This window comes from Toxorhynchites rutilus, chromosome 3, assembly GCF_029784135.1.
Source record: "Toxorhynchites rutilus septentrionalis strain SRP chromosome 3, ASM2978413v1, whole genome shotgun sequence".
In the NCBI taxonomy this organism is placed as follows: domain Eukaryota; kingdom Metazoa; phylum Arthropoda; class Insecta; order Diptera; family Culicidae; genus Toxorhynchites; species Toxorhynchites rutilus.
Genome location: NC_073746.1, coordinates 16,369,929 through 16,391,132, shown reverse-complemented (window position 1 = coordinate 16,391,132; position 21,204 = coordinate 16,369,929). Strand labels below are relative to the sequence as shown.

Genomic DNA, 21,204 nt, shown 5'->3' with positions numbered 1-21,204 from the left:
CGAAATGGTTTTTTTTTCAAAACCACGAGTACTAAGTTTTCTAAATTGGAACCATTCCATAAAACAAGGCGCTTTTCAGGGCCATTAAACCTTCCAAAAAAGAGTTTAGGAAATAAAGTTCAATGCTTTCTAAAACATTATCCAAAATAATAATAAAACACAAATTGATGTTTTCATAATTTGTTTGCCAGGATCTGATGAGTATGTGAATTTGGTAGTTGTTCTGAGCTTATTGATAGTTGGGGACTTTCCTGATTATTCAATTTTCACCAATTCATAAATTGTTTCCAGATTGAAAGTACAGTAATTTACAATTAGTTCGACATTTAGCTAATTGGACGGACATGTAATGCGACTTATTTAGTTGGACATTTTCGTAAACATAGAGATCCAAATTATGACCCCACATTGAAAGTCGGCACTGTACCACTGTCATCGCAAATGTTCAATTACAGGTTAAAATCGCCTCCAATGCGACACTGAGTGGCGCTTCGGCAAGTTGCATTGAATGTAATTTACTGTACAACATGTCACAAAGCTGGATGGGAAGAAATTTTCCAACTGTGAAAGCTGTGGCGAGTGGCAAACGCAATAGCTAAACAGGAAGGTTTAACCGAACAAGATGGGAATATCGAGTGATAACAAAAACACAACACCAAAGGTTCTTTTCAGAACCATCAACATATTCATAAAGAGTAAACAGTAAACTAATCCATTTTTCAGGCAGATAGGTAGGTATTCACGTAGAAGAAGAAAATAAAACAATATATTTAAAATATATATTTAACAAAAGCTGTCCCCTTTGTATAGTCCTACGTCACTCCGGTTATGTCCCCGACATTACCCACCCGTCTTTTTTTCTTTCTCTTTAATAAAGAAAGAAAAAAAATCGTGAAACAACTAACTGTGGATAATGGAAATCCAACGTTTATTTTTTACCTAATTTTCTTCAAAGTCAAATCATTTCATTTGATACCGATATTGAGGTGATTGCAAAAAATACATAGTCGACCATTTAGTGGCGGCGACCTTTTTGAATTTATGGTGTTTATTATGTTTCGTGTTCTCTCTGTCAAGTCATTCATCCATTTTTTAGCGATGGCCAAATTGAATTTTTCAAGATCATGGAATACGTAGTTTTATAATGACAGTAGAATTAAAGGTGTCTTCCAAATTTCAGATCAATCAGTCAACAGGAACGGGTTCAATTTTATAATAATGTGGGACAACCCTACAAACATTCAAACATACAAACAAACAGGTCAAGCTGAATGAAACCATTCAAAAAGTAATTAGTTGTTTGGGGACTGCGGCCATCTTGGAATTGGATTTTTCATGATCTGTTGAGAACCAGTTGAGAACTTCCTTTTGATACCCATATTGAAGAGGTTTGAAAAAAAATGGCGCCATTTTGTGGTGGCGGCCACTTTAGATTTGCATTTTTCATAAATTACTGCATTTTACTAGCTAAACCCTTTCATTTGATATCCATATCGAAGCGGTTCTGAGAAAATTTGTAAAAATCCGTCATTTTGTAGCGGTCGCCATCTTTGATTTTCAAGATCACGGAATACGCAGTTTTATAATGACACCAGAGATAAAGATGTGTTTCAAATTGCAGATCAATCGGTCAACAGGAAGGGGGTTAAATTTCAAAATTTCTATTAATGTAGTACAGCGCTATAGACAAAGTTAAAAAGTTACAGAGTCACAAACATACAAACGGGTCCAAGCAAGATAAAACCGTTTAATAAATAAGTGCAAATCATAATTATATTACGTTTACCTAGAGAAAATTCCTAATGATTCGATTATCCGGAGTGAAAAAAAAATACTCCGGATAATCGAGTCCGACCTGTATTTGTTGTTTACAAAAAAAAAAAAAAAGCAAAAGTCCTTGCATAGATTGAAATGTTTTAACAAAATTAAATAGTATGAGGACCATGTCCCCACATTTGGCATCCCTGCTCTCACTACACACAAACATTTTCAAGAGAAATACGTAGAAGTTTGAAATATTGTCGGCGTTAAATATGTTCATAGGCACTGATATGTTCATTATATCAAATTAAAGTCAATTAGCTAGTCTCTTTCGGAAAAATATCTCACTTGAAAAAAATTTGGATTTTGTTTTCGTAATTATTGATTGTATCTGTGTTTGTATAGTTTATATGGTTTCGGGACCAAGGGTGCTATAGTTTTCATGTGAAGTTTTTTCACATAAAATATCTCGAGATCAGAGATGTGTTCTGTTTTTTTTTAAGGTATGATTTATCAAAATTAACCACTAGTTAGGAATATCAATTTTTCCCTTTTTTTTCTATTCTCACAAACCTTTTGATCAACTAAACCAATTCAGATGATTGATATATCAAACTAGACTTCTTTGAAAAAATATTACCCTTGCGAGAAAAATTGGATTTTGTTTGCGTGATTATTGATAATATCTGTTTTTTTTATGGCTAGATCAATTCAGATGATCTACATATCAAACTAAAGCCAGTTAGCTGATCTTTTTTGGAAAAATACTTGCAAAAAAAATTGAATATTGCTTTCGTAATTATTGATTGTTTTAGTTTTATATAGTTTTCATGGTCTCGGGACCAAGCGCTATATTTTTTTTTTCTTCTTAAAAGCTGAGGATTTTTCACATAACATATCCTAAAAACAGAGATGTGTTGTTTTACGTTTATGAGTTATGATTTTTCTAAGTTAACATGTCTTTAGTCTTCGTTCTATATTCCAATGCGATAAGACTAGATCTATGCGAATAGAATTCCATTTTTTGCAAGTCTAATATTTTTTTGAAGAATACTAACTCATTGACTTCAATTTAATACGTCGATTATCTGAAACGGTCTAGCAGATCAAAAGATATGAATTTTTGAAAAAGGGAAAATTTGATTTTTCGCACCAACCTAAAATAGAAATGGGCACCTTGATGAAAAAAGATCTAATATTTTGCGATAATAAACAAAACTACCAATTTTCACGAAAATATAAGAATAAACGAAAGTGTAACGTTGGAGGCAGTGTTGCCACACCTACAGATTTATCTGGAAAAGTACAGATTTTTTCGTTATTTTTGGTACAGATTCTGTACGGTACAGAGTACAGATTTTCGTCCAAAAGTACAGATTGGTACAGATTTTTTCCGCGGGTGAAATGTTTTTACATTTGAACAAAGTAACAGTACGATTACTTTTGCGCCGCAGTATCGCTTGGTGCGGCAGCTCGAAACTTTTAATAAATGATAGAATGCAATCTAAATTCAGAAAAACTATGTATAAGCATCATCAAACACACGGATGACGATGAAATGTAATTGTGATATTTGTAGTAGTTAAATGAATATTTTTTATGCAATAAAATGGATTTTCCTCTACAAAGAATATATTCGATGGTACAGATTTTCGATACTGATTTTTGGAAGAAAAAGTACAGATAAAGCCTGTCCACGTTAAATGTCGGACACTTTTCTTTCAGTGTAGTTCATGAAATATTTCACTTATCAATGAAATATTTCACTTACGTGACAGCTGAAACCCACCTCTTTATTTCGATGTCCAACATGTTTACATTCTTCTTCAGTTTGGTAAAATGGCGTCGAATCAAGTGGAAGTACGCAAACGCATTCCGCGCGAACGGCAGCAAAATCCAACACTGTCGGTACGCGATATCGCCAAAAAGCTGAAACTGCCGGAGAGTACCGTGTTTAGTGTGTGTAAATTGTTTGACCAGCGCCTAACTGTGGATCGGAAGGTTGGAAGCGGAACAAATCGAAAAGTATGCTCCCGACAGATGGACCGAAAGGTGGTTGCCATTATTGAGAAACATCCCAACCTTTCAGTTAGAAATGTGGCTCGAAAGGTTGGAAAATCAAAATCATATGTACAAAAAGTGAAGCAGAGGCATGGACTGAAGGGCGTAAGAGTGAAAAAGGTGCCCGATCGTGATGGTAAGCAAAATTTCACTGCAAAAAGCCGTGCTAAGGTGCTCTACACCCAGTTTTTGCAAAAAAGTTCATGCACCATAATGGACGATGGAACCTATGTTCTCGAAGACTTCAAACAGCTTCCGGGTCTCGCTTTTTATACTGCAATGCGAAGGAATGCCGTAGCCGAGTGTTTCCGGATCAAGAAGCAGTCTAAAGTCCCCAAAAAGTACTTGGTTTGGCAGGCCATATGCAGTTGTGGCCGAAAATGCAAATCTTTCGTCTCTACCGGCACTATCAACAAAGATGTCTACGAGAAGGAATGTCTCCAGAAGTGGTTGCTACCATTCATAAGAAGCCACGACTCTCCACCGTTGTTTTGGCCAGATTTGGTCTGTTGTCACTATGCAAAATCCATCCTAGAGTGGTATAATGCACATGAGATGGAAGATGGGAAAACGTCGCCGCCAGCATATCTGAGGATACTGTACGGAACCTAATGGCAGATGTTCCCAAGAAAGTTCGTGAATTTTACAGACAACGTAATTAACATCGAAGTAAGCTTTCCTTGTTTTAGATAGAAGTCTATTTTACTGAAATAAACAATCGGTTTTGTTGTATTACGTGAATTGTTGTTTTACTGGCATCATCTTGGTGTCCGAAATTTAAAGTGGACAGGCTACCCCTCTGGTACAGATTAAAATGTGGCAACACAGGTTGGAGGCACAAAGTTTTGATCCCCATTACCTCTTAGTCGACTGAATGAAGCGACTAAATAATCCCATCATTCGAAAAACAGAATGTCTACGAGTTAAACGCTCTGAAAGCAAACTATTGATAGAGTCGAATGAACTGAAAAAGTTTTAAGTATCTAAGTGTCTATTATTCAAGACAACAACAACAAAAATTGATTGAAATTACAAAAATCTAGAAATATGGGGGTCATAATTTTACATAGAGAATCGTAATTGGGGTAGCCTACAGCCTCCATTTTCAACAAAATATCGAAGAAAATCGAGGCAGCGACCGGTTGGTTTGGTGTGGAATTGCTCTACGTGATTTTTGGACAGCCCTCTAGGTAGTACTTACCGTTGTCCATCGCGCATTGTGGTGATTCAGCGCAAGCCTTCAAAATTCTCAACCAGTCTTCATCACGTCCGATTTGCTGCCGGCGAAATTTTGCACACTTATAATTACTCAAGGGAATTTCGGATAAAAAAACGAGACGGGGTAGTGTCTACAGTCCGATAAAGGGGGTTTAGTTTATATTCTAATCACGTTCTTCATTATTGTTCACTTGTGTGTGTTTTTTTTTGCCTCGTGTCGTTTCTTTTCCAAGACTCGCTTTTGGTTTTGGTTTAGTGCTTACTTAATGCTGTGTTATAATCATATTATTGTGTTCGATGGACGAATACGACGAACGTCTACATTCTACGATCTATAATGTTATTAAGAAGAGTAATACAAGGTGTTTCATCTTTCTTTCTCTCTTTTTCACTACAGCGATTTTGCTCGCGTGTTATTAATGTTAGTCATAGCGCGATTTTCGTAGTACTAATGTTGTTTTCAATTTCCGCTATTTTACCGTTTTAGCGATTGACGATTAGCTAATCTACGAAATACGATTAAGACAATGCCTCTCTTTCAATGCTACTACTGCTGCTGCTGATTAACGCGAATACTGTGTCTCTTTATTAAATGTAAAAGTCGTTACTGAAGTGTGATTTGAAAGAGTATCGTAAGCGGAAGCTATTGCGCTCTCTGTGAGTGATTAAGAAGTGGAAGGAATTCGAATAACTACTGATAGAATTGTTCTAGCTGCTGCGATTCGGTGTTTGATAGATTATAATATACTGATGGAGTTTTGTTTCTGTTTTTTTTTTGTTTGGACTAGAGATAGTGCGACAGTGGTGTTTCGTTACAGTTTCGTATAGCATTGGGATTTTGTGTTCCGGCTGCGAATAAATGAATCGATGAATAATGATGATTATGTTCGATCTGTATGAGTTAGTTTGTATCAATCACTTTTACCGCGGTGGGAGGACTTTCCTCTAATAACCTCTGCTACGATTTCAAAGGGGTTTAATATATCTGTTTGAACTCTGTATTCATATCGGTTATGCGTTTTCGACAGTAGTGATACACATTTTGTAGAACGTCTCAAAGGATAAAATATCTCCAAAAAACATGCTTCGATATTCGTGTTATGTTTGTCTATATGATACGCGTCAAAAAGTTTCGAATAAAAGTTCTCGTGTAAACAACGTCAAATTTGTTTGTGTGTTTGGGTTATACTTCAGTCGAAAATTTGTGCCGACGACTTTCGCTTGTTCTTTACTTTCTGGTCTGTTGCCTTTCTCTCTCTGTGAGTCATGCTTAAACTAGAGCACAATGAATAAATATTACAATATTTACAAACGAACAAATAAACTGGAGGCGATCAAACAAGTCCCTCTCGGGATGTGTTAGTCAGTGGATTAAAAGATAAATGTTTGAGAGATTTGGGTTATCCTACTAATTAAAGCTCAACATCTTAACATGAAACGGAAACAACCTTAAAAAAAAGAGGGGGATAGAGGGGGAGGAGTCTTGCTTCAAAAATATACATAAAAGCATCTTAATCATCCGCGGGATCGGCAGTCAAAATATGTACATAAAAAAAACTAAAAGACTGTTCGCTTTCATTTCAGTTCACCATCTTTCTCTCATGTCTTATGGCCCAAACAAGTTCATTTGGTTGCTAATCGATTGATCGATCGATCGAAAGTCCAAGTTCCATTCCCCTTCATGCGTTGGTGGATCACAAAAATTAAAATCCTGCTTTAATTTTCTCGCTTAAATACTATTATTGTGTTGTATACTACTACTCCTATTATTGGCGGTATTGCTGCTGTAAATGCATTATAAACTTTTCCAAAAAACACGATGAAAAATGAGAAAGCTTACCGCCCACAGTCAAGAACTGGAGTTTTGTGCGTGGGTTCCCGAAACTGTTAGTAGCAGGTTAATTTCAGTCCAAATCAGTCCGAGCCCACTGGCGCTCGTCGTTCGTGTCCTCCACTCTGTGCCGCCTAGCAGACGGTCTCCATGGGGACCCGGTTCTGGGAGTTGGTCGTCGTGGTCGTATTGTTCGTGCAGGTGTTGTTCGTAATGGACTCCCCCATCGACGGCAGCCCGTGGGAGGAACTGGAGTGCTGCGGACCGTGGGTGGTGTTGGTGAGGGAACGGCCCGTTTTCGAGTTCCACAGACGCTTTATTGCGGACCAGACCTACGGAAAAAATACGTTGTGCAAGGATGAGATAATGTAATAAATTTCAATCTCCAAGATGTCCACATCTCGGACTTCCACTCTCCCAGCAGCTGTTATGCGTTATTCAGAACAGAAATGGTGTTCTCGTGTGAGCAGAATTATTAGGATAATTAAAATGAATGACGCCTTTGAATAGGGCGGACCACCACCGAACCTTTAAGAGGTTTTTGTTCAGAACGAGATGTTGATTTATTGCAGTGCCAAATGAAGTAGTTCAATGGAGTGTTTTTGCTTGCGTCGGAGTTATCGAACATCCTGTGATAAGAATTAATGCAAATTTAAATGCGATTGATAGTTGTCTTTGGCAGGAAGCCTATTTCGGCTTCTATTTTGGTTTCTATCTCAAACGGCTACTTTCGGACATTAAAGGAAACAAATGAGAGTCCAGCAAAGGTCAAACAATTTCCCTCATTCTAATAATGAATGGTTTATGTTCTCGTGGTTTAGACTGTGAATAAATTTTTAAGAAGTTATCAACCGCCAACTGGCAGCGAAATGATTAATACTGAATGTGAAGGCGGTTGAATTTGATTCATATAAATTCTTTTTCTACATAAAGATCAATGAATGACTTGGAACGAACATTTAGTGAACTCAGTTGGCAATTACACTTTTATCGAACACATATTGGTCGAATAACGTTACTCAACAAACGATGTTGTTCATTGACCTCTCATGAACACATTGTGGATGTAGAATGTTAAAGAAACAGACCATATATCTATGAACTCATAAAAGTCCGGTAAATAACATAATATCCCCTGACGAAAAGACAGTACGTGAAACAGCTCTACAACATGAATGTATAGAAGACAACTTGAATGAAAAACATATTTTGTTTGCTTGAAAATAAAAACCATGACCAGAGTTGGGAATATCGTCACTATTGGTTAAGTGGTTAATTCCCAGTTTTTTTTATAGATGAGATGAATGAAAAAAAAAACTAATTTATTCAGCCTGATACAAAAAAGACAATTTCTATGGATAATTTATGGCAGACTATGAAAATGAGGTGCATTTAAGTTAGAACTGCCTTCCCTTTTTCTGCTTCAAAGTAAAAGAGCTGTGGGTTGACAGCCTTCGTTGTCGGATCGCCTGCCGATATATTTGACCATAAATTTGATTCCGATTCTTCTCGGCTCTTCTCTTAGAGAAATATATACTATCAAAGTGTGTGCTTTGATCTAAAAGCTACTTCTTATGTGGTTTCATAATCATTGTCTAACATAGTCTGCTCCGGGTCCTTTTCTAGGAATATTCATTCGGTGCAGAAGCTTCATATTTTTGCTTATTTTTGCATCAAAGCCTTGCTTGTCCGGAAATATATCCCAAACTTTGTTCTTGACTTTTGTAAAAAAACACCAAAAGGGTGAAGATATTACGCAAAGGTCACACTGGATTGGTTGATCGCCCATAACATACCGTTTGTACGTGAAGAGGACAATCCCCAAACGTACCCCACACGCGGCCATCCGAGTCGTATTGGGCCATACGGTCCCAGTCGATGAACGAAAATGGTTGGGAGGCCACCACAGTCCAACAACTCAAGTCCCGTATCATCAGATGTGTCAAAAAATTAGAGTAGTCCCGCTACTTATGACTCAACCGTTATTTCTACGAAACATAACGTACTGTTTATCTCGTTCAAATCGTTCGCAAAAGCGACAATTGCTACTAACCTGTTTGGATTATTCAAATTGATTTGTTTGTCAAAAATTTATTCTTTCAGTTGCAATACACCCAGGTTTTTGTCGCGTTTTTTTTACCACAATTTGTTGCGAGTTTCTTACACGGATTTTTAAATGAATGCGTTTTTTTACGATGAACTCATCCCCGCGTAAAAAACCTGGGTGTACATTAGACAGAACAGCTGCTCCCTGCTGCTTGTCCGATATTGCAATAAAATCTAGGTAACAACCCAGAAAACAGTTTTTTCGTCCGAACTGGTGACCCGAGGAGGTCCTTCAAGATAGTTGTTCTTTCTTTTTCAGGTCCAAAACTGTCCTCTGGGACACACTCCAACAGCAGCCGCAATTTTGTTCTGTGGCATTTGCGCGAGGGATAAATCGCGGATACGCTGTCACTTTGCCATGGATTGATACAACGATTGCAAAAATTGACGAGTTACAGCACACTTCTAAATGCAGCAAATATTTCTAATTCATTGTCTTTTTTATAGTTTACAGGCCCTTTCAATATGTTTGTCGTGGTATACTGTCATTGTTGGATATAAAATTGAATTATTAGTGTGAAATGTTTCCGCAATATTTCAACAGCGTGTGAAATCACTCTATGCTGGCATCCGTGCAAGCTCTGACAGTTCGCGAGAGAAAACAGTACATACACACATACAGTATAGCAAGTTCGGAGTTCAACATTGTTCGTTCGTCTGATTGGTCGTGATCTAGTTATCGCAATAAAATCAGAAAAGCACTTTCGTTAAAAAGAAAGTAGTTTTGTGAACTTTTATCTCGCGGGTGCTGAATAAGAAGCGTGGTTTTTCCGATGCAGTTTCCGAGTGCACGCTGTGTTATTTTGGCAGTGTGTAGCGGAAGAGGTCCATTACTACGTCACCGATTTCGGCAAAGAGAACCCATTCCCCGAAGGCGAGATTCCGTGTTGCGTGTGAGCAGTTGGTCGACCGATGACAGCAGCAAGGCTCGTTCCAGGCTCAGAGAGGCCCCACACTGCGTGATTCGACCTCCTCGGTGCAATAACCATTCGGTAAGTCCACTTGTTACCCATCAGTCGTGTACATGAAATTTTATGAATTTGCTTCTAATTTCCAACAACTTTTCCAAATACATCATTATGGTAAAAATATATGCTTAGGAGTTACGTTGGAAAACATTTGAAAACATGTGGGTTAAAACAAAACGTAGCGATACTAAAAAATCTTTTTTTTTTTTATCTTAATACAAACTTTTAACATAGAACTCGTGTTACACAATCAATACACGAACAGTTTTCAAAGTAGAATTGAAATCCCAACAACACAAATACATCTCGTTGATTCAATCGGACGTTATGGGTACAAAATTAATTAACTTGTTTACGTTATGCCTAGATTGTAACTGAAATAAGGTATCTTTAAGGTACCTCTGTAAACGTATAAAAGTTACTCAAATTCAAACATCGTTCATCAGTTCATTATAGAGTTAATAACAGTATACCATAATGCGCAATGGTCCAGGAGATGCAATTAAGTGGAAATTAGCATTTGGAGCTCGACAGTTTTTATTTAGAAGAAAACTGTCTTCGGCAATGTTGTTACATATGATAGAGCGCTCATTTTCGTGTTATCAAAAATAGGGTGACCAAAATTGTCGATGAAATAAAAAAACTAACCTTCTTATCTTTATAAATAGAGATAAATATAGTTCGAAAATGTTGTAAATCCAAATATTTGAGACATATTGTAAAACAAAGTTTTTTTTCTATCTCTTGAAATAACCAATATAGCGTTTTTTTTCTAAAATGCGTTAGGGTCACCATGAAAAAAAACGGTTTTTATACTCTAACTTTTGTATTTCAAATTCTACATACTGCTACATACTACATATAAACTGTTTTCGAAAGATTTTTAGAACATACGAATACAAACATTTTGCGATGCAGAACTTGTCTATATCGCAACTTCACTCGAAGTTATTGATATTTCTTCCCAAAAATACGCTCCCTTCAATTGCTTGTCATTCTTTCTGGGGCAAACATAAAAAATGTTTGTTGACGGAATTTGAAAGAACAAATTTCACTCTATATAATATGTGATTTTCGAAGATATGTTTTTTTTGTATTCGAGTAAATTAAAATTGAAATCATGAGTTTTTGGGTGAAACCTATTGATGGTTTGCAGGATTTGAGCAGGATTAAGATAATCTGCATTGCAAAATATTGGTCAATACCAATATTATCAATATTAGCTCCAAAAGTCGTACGAAGACAATCATGATGTAGAATTTTAAATATAAAAGTTAGAGTAAAAAACCGTTTTGTTCATGGTTACCCTATTGCAATTTACGATGTTTACCTCTATCTATAAAGATAAGAAAGTTATGCGAATTATAGCTATTCAAAAACCCGGAAAACCCGCGTCCGACTTCAATTCGTACCGCCCAATAGCAATGCTGTCTTGTATACGGAAATTGTTGGAGAAAATGATCTTGTTTCGCCTTGATCGTTGGGTTGAAACGAATGGCTTACTCTCAGATACACAATATGGGTTCCGCAGGGGCAAGGGGACGAATGATTGTCTTGCGTTGCTTTCTTCAGAAATTCAAATGGCTTACGCCGAAAAAAAAAACAAATGGCTTCAGTATTCTTGGACATAAAGGGGGCCTTTGATTCTGTTTCAATAGAGGTTTTGTCAGACAAATTACACTCTCGGGGTCTGCCGCATCTATTGAATAATATATTATATAACTTGCTTTGTGAGAAACATTTGAACTTTTCTCACGGAGATTCGGCAGTAAGTCGGTTCTCTTACATGGGCCTCCCCCAGGGCTCATGTTTAAGCCCCCTTTTGTACAACTTCTATGTAAGCGACATCGACAATTGCCTTACACAAAATTGCAGCCTAAGACAACTTGCAGATGATGGAGTGGTGTCTGTCGTAGGATCAAACGAATCCGACCTGCAAGGACCCTTACAAGATACTTTGAACAATTTTTCAACCTGGGCCATTGGGCTAGGGATCGAATTCTCCACGGAGAAAACAGAGATGGTGGTTTTTTCTAGGAAGCATAGACCAGCAAAACCAAAGCTTCAACTTTTGGGTAAACCGATCACTCATGCTATGTCATTCAAGTATCTTGGGGTCTGGTTCGACTCCAAATGTTCTTGGGGGGCCCATATTAGGTATCTGAGTAAAAAATGTCAACAAAGAATAAACTTTCTCCGTACAATTACCGGCACCTGGTGGGGAGGCCATCCCGAAGATCTTATAATGTTGTATCGAACAACTATTCTCTCAGTGATGGAGTATGGCAGTTTCTGTTTTCAATCAGCTGCCAAAACACACCTCATTAAACTCGAGTGAATTCAGTATCTTTGTTTCCGTATTGCGTTGAGGGCATACCATGAGTCTCGAAGTTTTGGCAGGCTTACTCCCACTAAAAGATCGCTTCATTTTATTTTCTCTTCGGTTCCTCATCCGGTGTAAGGTTATGAACCCATTGGTGATCGGAAATTTTGAACAGCTGATCGAGCTAAATTTTCAATCTGGGTTCATGAGTCCATATCATGAATTCATCACCATGCAGGTTGATCCTTCTTCGTACATTCCCAACCGTGTTTGTTTTCCTGACTACATCAATTCCTCTGTGCATTTTGATCTGTCCACGAAGCAGGATATCCATGGAACATCAGATTATCTTCGATCGAGGATCGTTCCAACGATCTTCGATGCAAAGTATGGGGATATCAATTGTGATAATATGTACTTTACTGATGGGTCCTCTATGAATGAGTCCACAGGATTTGGAGTGTTCAACGAATTTTTTAGCACCTCACACAGTCTTCAGAATCCTTGCTCAGTGTATATTGCTGAATTGGCAGCGATACACTGGGCGCTGGACAGCGTCGCCTCACGACCTGTTGAACACTATTACATTGTAACGGATAGTCTTAGCTCTGTCGAAGCTATCCGTTCAGTGAGGCCGGAAAAGCACTCGCCGTACTTCCTTGAGAGAATACGAGAAATTTTGAGTGCTTTAACCAGACGCTGTTATGTCATTACCTTTGTCTGGGTCCCTTCACATTGCTCAATTCCGGGTAATGAGAGGGCTGACTCATTGGCAAAGGTAGGTGCAATTGAAGGCGATATTTATCAGCGTCAAATCGCCTTCAATGAATTTTATTCTTTAGTCCGTAAAAATACCATCGCTAACTGGCAACGTAAGTGGAACGAAGATGAATTGGGTCGGTGGCTTCACTCGATTATCCCTAAGGTTAGCCTCAAACCATGTTCAAAAGTCTGGACTTGAGTCGGGACTTTATTCGCACCTTCTCTCGACTCATGTCCAATCACTGTTCGTTAGACGCGCTACTCTTTCGTTTTAATCTTGCCGATGGCAATATCTGTGCTTGTGGCCAAGGTTACCACGACATCGAACACGTTATTTGGTCGTGCGAGTTATATCTTGTTGCCAGATCGAATTTAGAAAACTCTCTTCGGGCTAGAGGAAGGCAGCCCAATGTGCCGGTGAGAGATGTGTTGGCTCGGTTAGACCTTGATTACATGTCCCAAATATATGTCTTCCTAAAAGCTATCGATCTTCGTGTGTGATTGTCCTTATATCCTTATATTCTCCTTTTCCTTTTCATTCGCGAGAAATCAAATCCCTTCTTACTAACAATAGAATAAGATGAAATGTAAATACATATTAGATATAAGATAGGCTTAAGAATTGAGTATGATGAATGTGAGTGTGAACATTGTCAACATATCCTTATATCCCATCCTTTTCCTGAAACAAAATATCACCCTTCTAAACTCGAGCAAACCGCAAGTAATCGGTTCTCTACTTCATTAACATTAGAATTAATAAAAAATGTTTATATATACTTGTAACTATACAGATAGGAGTTTGGCTTCTTTAAACTTATGTAACTGAGCCTGTAAAAATAAACGATTTAATAAAAAAAAAGAAATTTATACTTTTTATTTCATCGACAATTTTGGTCACCCTATTTTTGATAACATAAACATGAGGGCTCTATCATATGTAACAACTTTTTCGAAGACAGTTTTTGTCTAGAGAATAACCGTCGAGCTCTAAATGATAATTTCCACTTAAATTTATCTCCAGGACCGTTGTGCAATGGGCTGCAACATAATTTTCTAGTGTTGTAGACTGTTTCCGAAGATCGGTAAAAAATGTTCATCTGAAAAACGTTTCTCGAACGTGTCAATAAATTGGAAATATTTTTTTAAATATCTCGAAAATGGTTGCATTTAGAAGGAAATTGATAATGAGCGTTTTTGTTTTAAATCACCTCAGAATTCAGAATTTGTGGCTAAAAATGATTATTAACATACAAAAATTCGAAGTTTCGAAAATTCATAAAAAATCGATGTTCCACAAAGTTTGTCAAAAATAGTTTTACCATCTTAGACACATTCTCTGGATTTTCTACATGACTTCTATTTTATATAATAAAAAAAATAAAATAAAAAATGTTTTAGATATTGCAAATTAAAGTTTTTTTCGTAAATAAAAAAAGAGTACTAATGTTTTTTCTCAGTGTATATATTTTTCACGTTTAAACATCACTACTCTATAACTCTTTCCAAGACACTATTTCGATACGACTCATAGTTTTTGAGATATAAATTATATCTCAAAAACTATGAAAAAAATTTCTCTTACTAAAATCGATATGCTCTATTGAAAAGTTATGCTTGAGTCAAAAAATTCCCAATTGCTGTGGAAAACTCATATTTCCTCCAACCCAAACGGAATACAAACTTTCATTCGAATCAAAAATACGTATTCATAAAATCCAAACGGAATCATAGGATAAACTTGTCGCATAGCACCGTTCCCTCACACTTTTTTCATAAAACATTCGATGTTCATAGAAAAGCCCTCTCAATGTTGGGGTTTCCATAAGAGAGACAGAAGACCATTTTTGGTCAAAAGTTCCTTAAATCTATCCGTTCCAAAAATGCTCCGGTCAATCATTTTTCGAATCACAGTGAGCAAACTTGTTACATTTGTTGCTACCAATATTGTGTTAGTGCTAAAGGGTGTGTCACATCAAATTGCATCACGGAAAAAACGCTGTAGAAATTCGCCCAGTAGACCGATCCTTTTGAAAATTTTAGACAGTAAAATAAAAACTATTAAACAACTTTTGGCATTTTCTTTTTATTCATAATTCGAGCCCAAGCCCGTATGCTCGCACCTTCCTCTTTACCCCGTCCATAAGGTTCTGTACAACGTCAGGTTGTAGTTTTTTTTGAACAGAAATCCATTTTCTCTTGAAGTCCGCCTCCGATTTGACAACTTTTGGGTTCTTCCGGAGGGCCTGCTTCATAATCGCCCAATATTTCTCTATTGGGCGAAGCTCTGGCGCGTTGGGCGGGTTCATTTCCTTTGGCTTCGTACCACTCCAACACGTCCTTTGAATAGTGGCACGAAGCGAGATCCGGCCAGAAGATGGTCGGGCCCTCGTGCTGCTTCAATTGGTAGTAAGCGCTTCTGTAGGCACTCCTTAAGGTAAACCTGCCCGTTTACCGTGCTGGTCATCACGAAGGGGGCGCTCCGCTTTCCGCAAGAGCAGATCGCTTGCCACACCATGTACTTTTTGGCAAACTTGGATAGTTTCTGCTTGCGAATCTCCTCCGGAACGCTGAATTTGTCCTCTGCGGAGAAGAACAACAGGCCCGGCAGCTGACGAATGTCCGCTTTGACGTAGGTTTCGTCGTCCATTACCAGGCAATGCGGCTTCGTCAGCATTTCGGTGTACAGCTTCCGGGCTCGCGTCCTCCCCACCATGTTTTGCCTTTCGTCGCGGTTAGGAGCCTTCTGAACCTTGTATGTACGCAGGCCCTCCCGCTGCTTGGTCCGCTGGACGAATGAACTTGACAAATTCAGCTTATTGGCGACATCCCGGACCGAACTTCTCGGATCACGTCTAAACTGCTTAACTACGCGCTTGTGATCTTTTTCACTGACGGAGCATCCATTTTTGCCGTTCTTCACCTACCGGTCGATGGTTAGGTTCTCGAAGTATCGTATTAGTACTCTGCTGGCCGTGGATTGGACGATTCCCAGCATCTTACCGATGACCCGATGTAACAACTCCGGATTCTCGAAATGAGTGCACAAGATTAATTCACGACGCTCTTTTTCGTTGGACGACATTTTTCCAAATTTACAAAAAATTGACAGTGAAGCATGGCCAACGTGATCTATACACTCTTATCTGATGTGAATAAACGATCATCGCTGCACAGAAAGGTACAAAGCGATTAACGATACATAACAAATTACAAACGTCATCGTTCGGCACTTGCGAGCGGAGAATTAGGCAAGAACTGAAACGAAAAAGGTTTTTTTTGAACACCTTGCGGTTTACATGAGTGCAAACTGTGTCGTAAATGGGGTACTGTTGTTAGTGGTTCTATTGCTTGACAACCCCAAAATCAATTTTGTTTGCGACATACAAATGCAAGTGAAATTGATTGTTGCTAGTGATTTCAAGCTAGAAACACATTCTCAATGACACTAGTGGAGTGATGCGTGATGTTTTTGTTCGCGTTTATTTAGCTTTAACATATTTTCGGCGCCAGCGAGATATAATTGATTCCGATTTGAACATCAATAGGGAGGGAAGTTGAGCCAGACGGTAAGTAGTGTGGAAAATTCAAGGGATAATAGTCTTAGTAATAAAAAAAAATATATATGAATGACTACCCTTCCCAGAGTATCTAACTAGCTGAATGTTCACCTAGTGTTGCACTTGTAGACAACTATGGGACAGGTTCAATTATGGTAACCGAGTATGAATCATTCGCTTCGCGTAGTCCCTATGATTCTGCTGCTTTATGATTCATACACTGATGAAAATTCGGCATTGAAGGAAATATATGAGCAGTTGTAAGGGCAGAGGAACGATAAACTGTTTTTTTTTTCAAAACGACGACAGCGAATGCTGAATGTTGATGAACTAAACAATAAACTACTTATTCTGAACAACTTATTCTAAATTTTCTTCCGTTTAAATAAAAAGCATGATTCACACTAAAAATTTGTTGTTTTTAATTAAAATCATTATGTAATAAAACACACATTAAAAGAAACATTTTTCATTCGATGACTAGCTAGTAGTAAATTTCATCCATTTTCATCTATGAACAAACAATATTCAATTCAGTACCCATTTAGCTGAGCGGATCGGAGATTAAGAGTCTGAGTGTGCCTGAAAAAATATTAATTTTATCAATATGTTGTTTTCCCTCTACGCGTAATACATGTGGAGCGAAGATCAAGACTGTTAATATGTTAGGAATAACTGATCTTGCTAAAAATGGATTGAAATCGCAAAAAATTAATGAAAAAAGAGGTAAATGCAAATCCGCTCAAACCCGAATTACCAGAACAAGATGCAAAACGACAGTCCAAGTGTCCTTGCCAGCCAGCACATTTAACCCTTAACCGTAACCGCGAGAGGAAAAAAAATCTTCCCTCGGAATAAAGCTCTACAGTCACAGGCAAATGAGATTTGGCGGTTATCCTCTATTTGTTCGTTTTTTTTTTCGCTTTTCCCTCGCAAAACCCCTTGGGGGGGTATACGCTAAAGGGAGATAAGAGCTTCCGCTATTTAGCGCGGAAGTTCAGAGCGTTGAACAGTCGTTTTCTGGGAGCTAGCCCCGACTTTGTAACAGTTAATTATTATGTGCACCAAGGGAACCGTTCCGAGTTTCGGTGTCCGTTCCCGGCGTTCGTCTGTTTAACTCTGTAGAAAATTGTCATCGTCGTTCGGGGACTGGTTCTTGTGGCACACCAGCAGTTTGCTAGTTATTGAATGTAATAGTTGTTCTCGGACAATTTTAGTCACAAAGTTGTGAATTAAATTAAGGAATTTTAGACGCAATGCTTTTAGACATCCAATTGGCAAATGAAATTAGTCTGAGTGGATGTAATGCATTTGTGTGTGTGTGTGTGTGGGGGGGGGGCATTTACTTGACAGCAAAGTACAGCTGCTTAAGACTTATTTTCGCCATCTCTTGTCCCTCAAGTCGAAGCGATTGGATCGCCGAAAAACGCGACTACAAAATAAACGAAGTTGGGGAAAAATTACAGCCTCCAGGGAAAATGTTGAACATGATCTAGGAAACAGCCAACTCACCTGCGGTTGACAGCCGACGACGATGAAGATGAACACTCCCTGGAGAGCGTTGATCAGATCCGTTGCGAGCCAGATGTAGTCGGGTCCACCGAAGACCCACGAGGCCACATCGGCGACCCAGGTGACGCCCATTACGACGACCAGCTTCATGCAGACACGACCCAGGGCAGCACTGTAAGAGGGAGAAGAAACCAGACCGCGGCTAGAGACACGAGGGTGCGAGTTGTGTTGTGTTGAGTGGTTCAGTTCAGTTCAGTTCAGTTGAAGGGTTGTGTTGGGTTACCGAGTTTTATTGCCAAAAACGAAAAAAAAGAAGAACGCAACAGAACACAGAACGGCATTAGTAGCAAAGCTCATGCTGACATTCCAGAGAGGGAACAGGCAGGAATTGTTAGGGATTAGAGGCTAGGCAGGGATTAGGAGTGTTTGTAACTATGGTGCACAAATTGTTGCTAGAGTTATGAACTACTGCTTTACATACATTTACAAGATAAAAATAATACAAGATACAAGATGTTTTATATTAGACTAGAAATCCGACCACAGAATCGATACAAAAAAAACATAATTTTACAATCCACTTTGTCCAACTTCTTTAAGACCAGGGTATAAACTTGCTGCTTAGTGTCATTGTAAACAAACAACGCTTCAATTTATATTCTAGTGTATTTGTTTTGGTAACTATCATACATTGAATGATTTTCATATGTGTGTGCAAGCGTTGAGCGTAAACAAATGTTTTTGTGTTTTTCAAATGTCAAGTTTCTATAAGACCAGTTACGTTTTCTGTTGTTTTTAGTGAGTTTGATTAATAAATCTAGAAAATGCCGAAAGGAAAAGTGCTGACGGATAGGGAAAAAGGACAAATCGATGCATTCCACCAACAAAATGTTGGAATTAGAGAAATTGCTCGTCGGATAGGACGATCCCATCAAGTAGTACTCAATTATTTGACGAATCCTCAAGGATAAGGTAAAAAGAAGAGAGCTCCACGTAAATCGCTGCTCTCTGACCGGGATAAGCGGGAAATAATTAGAACAGCTTCGAATACTTCGAAATCGCTTATGCAAATAAAGCAATCTTTGAATTTAAATGTTTCATGGGAGACAATTCGTCGAATTTGGATAAAAAGTCCTTTCATAAAAAGGGGTAAAAAGGTTAAAGCTCTTCATCTTACACCATCTCACATCGTAAGACGTCTGAGTTTTGCCAAAGCTCACATGAATCAACATGACAAAGAACGTTTTCAAAAGAATACATTTTGCTATATAGAACGAAAAGTTCTTCAATGTTATAGGTTATCTTCAGTGACAAAAAAATTCAATTTGGATGGTCCTGATGGTTTCAACAGGCATTGGCATGATTCACGGAAGAAGGACCGGTATTTTTCAACCAGGAATTTCAGTGAAGGCTCGTGTATGGTTTGGGTGGGATTCTTTGCAACCAGAAAGCTCAAGATAGATTCCACATCATTCAAGGATTACATACATGTTCTGAAATATTCTCTTCTACCGTTTTTGCGTGGATATCGTCACAATCAAGCAAAATAATGCTGCCATTAACACCAGCAAGGAAACTAAGCAATGGACGATCAAAAGCTTAATTTTTTGGACTGACTGGCTTGTTCTCTAGACCTGAATTCTGTTGAAAATCTTAGGGGGATTCTTGTACGCAGAATCTACACTGAGGGAAAACGGTACACCACGATTGAAGAGCTCAGTTTCCGAAAAATGGAAAAATATCGAGAAATCCGTTCAGGAGAATTTGGTAAATAGTATTTCAACGTGAATTTTCCAGGTTATTAGACGAATTGGGAAAGTTGCCAATTATTGACATGTAAATCAGGCAATAGTTTTTAATTTTTCATTGATAATACTTATAAATTCTGAAATGGTCTTATAGAAACTGGACAACTGAAATTATCATATAATATTTAAGCACAATAAATAAACAAACTACTCTTTTGAACGAAATTGACGTTAAATATACTTTTTTGTAAGCATGTATAAATGTATCTTGATGAAATTAATTAATTCATATAGGATTTTTTTTTTGTTCATGAGATACATTTTTATGATTTTTTTACGATTTTGTCGAATGTATAGGTCAATTTTATGAGCATCAATAAATTCAAAACTTCTATTTTTACAGCTTAAAACTGAGATATACAATGACTTGAAACTGAAACTTTTTTTTAATCTAAATCTCAAGCACAAATTGACATTCCTGACATTTTTTGATATTTCATGTAAAAAAATCTCAGAATACCAGAAATTGCATTATAAGTAAGGATCTATGTTTTAGAGAACGAATTTGTTAGATTTTTTTAGCAATTTGATTCTCGACGTATTTTACGACAAAACAGTATAAAGAATCCATCGAATCCTTGTCATTAGCCTACTGATTTAAATTTCATTTCATTTACGGCTATTCTATACATGAGAATAAATGACTGTTTGTCTCTATGAATGTTTCGATAATTATTGAATCAACGACAATAAATTATTTATATCAGCGATTCCACGAATAAATTGCCTCAAACCTCGTATACTTATTTCTTTTCGAAAAAATGGTTTTATTGTAATTTGCCCTAAGGGTGATTTTTTTGTCCTAAATTTTTCATGTGGTAGGTAAAAATGTTTCCAAAAATTCTGGAAAACAGTTTTTCCAAAACATTGGCCTACAAGTAGACATTTGGGAAGCAACCTACAATTTTTTCCTAGAATGTTTTGAGGTGAAAATTGAGTGTCGAGACTGAGGAGACAATTTGATATAGAAAGATCGTACATCAGGCAGTTTAAACATGAAAAAAATTTCAATGAGAGGAATAATATATCTCAAAAACGAAACGAAGTTTTTCTGGGACTTTCACCCTTCTCCTATCACTCCCACTCACACTTTCTCTGTTTTCACTTTCTTTTCTTTGATTCGTTCCTTCCACCTTTTCAACCCTCTTAGTCTTTTCCCATCCCCTTCTGTTCTTTCTGTTTCCCTTCCCAAGTTCTTCTCCAACTTTTCTTCTCTCCTTCTCTTACTCACTCTTGATATCTACTTCGCTAAATGTTTTTTTCAACTGTACATATTCTCATCTTTTAAATAGGA

At 37.6% G+C, this 21,204-nt stretch overlaps 1 protein-coding gene across 7 annotated transcripts in view; it reads right to left on the bottom strand.

Moving 5' to 3' along the window:
* Positions 1–5,705: 5,705 nt before the first annotated feature.
* LOC129774817 (probable G-protein coupled receptor Mth-like 1) overlaps positions 5,706–21,204 on the bottom strand; it is a 379,271-nt gene continuing 363,772 nt past the window's right edge. For 4 of the 7 annotated variants that reach the window (XM_055778805.1, XM_055778807.1, XM_055778809.1 and 1 more), the window contains exons 7-8: positions 18,103–18,304; positions 5,706–7,203 (exon numbers count right to left, since the gene is read on the bottom strand). In XM_055778805.1, coding sequence (XP_055634780.1) covers positions 7,006–7,203; positions 18,103–18,304 — 400 coding nt within the window. In that variant the 3' untranslated portion in view covers positions 5,706–7,005. Of the gene's footprint in view, positions 7,204–17,936; positions 18,023–18,102; positions 18,305–21,204 lie in introns of all 7 variants that reach the window. The other 3 variants (XM_055778811.1, XM_055778810.1, XM_055778812.1) reach the window with 3 other exon arrangements.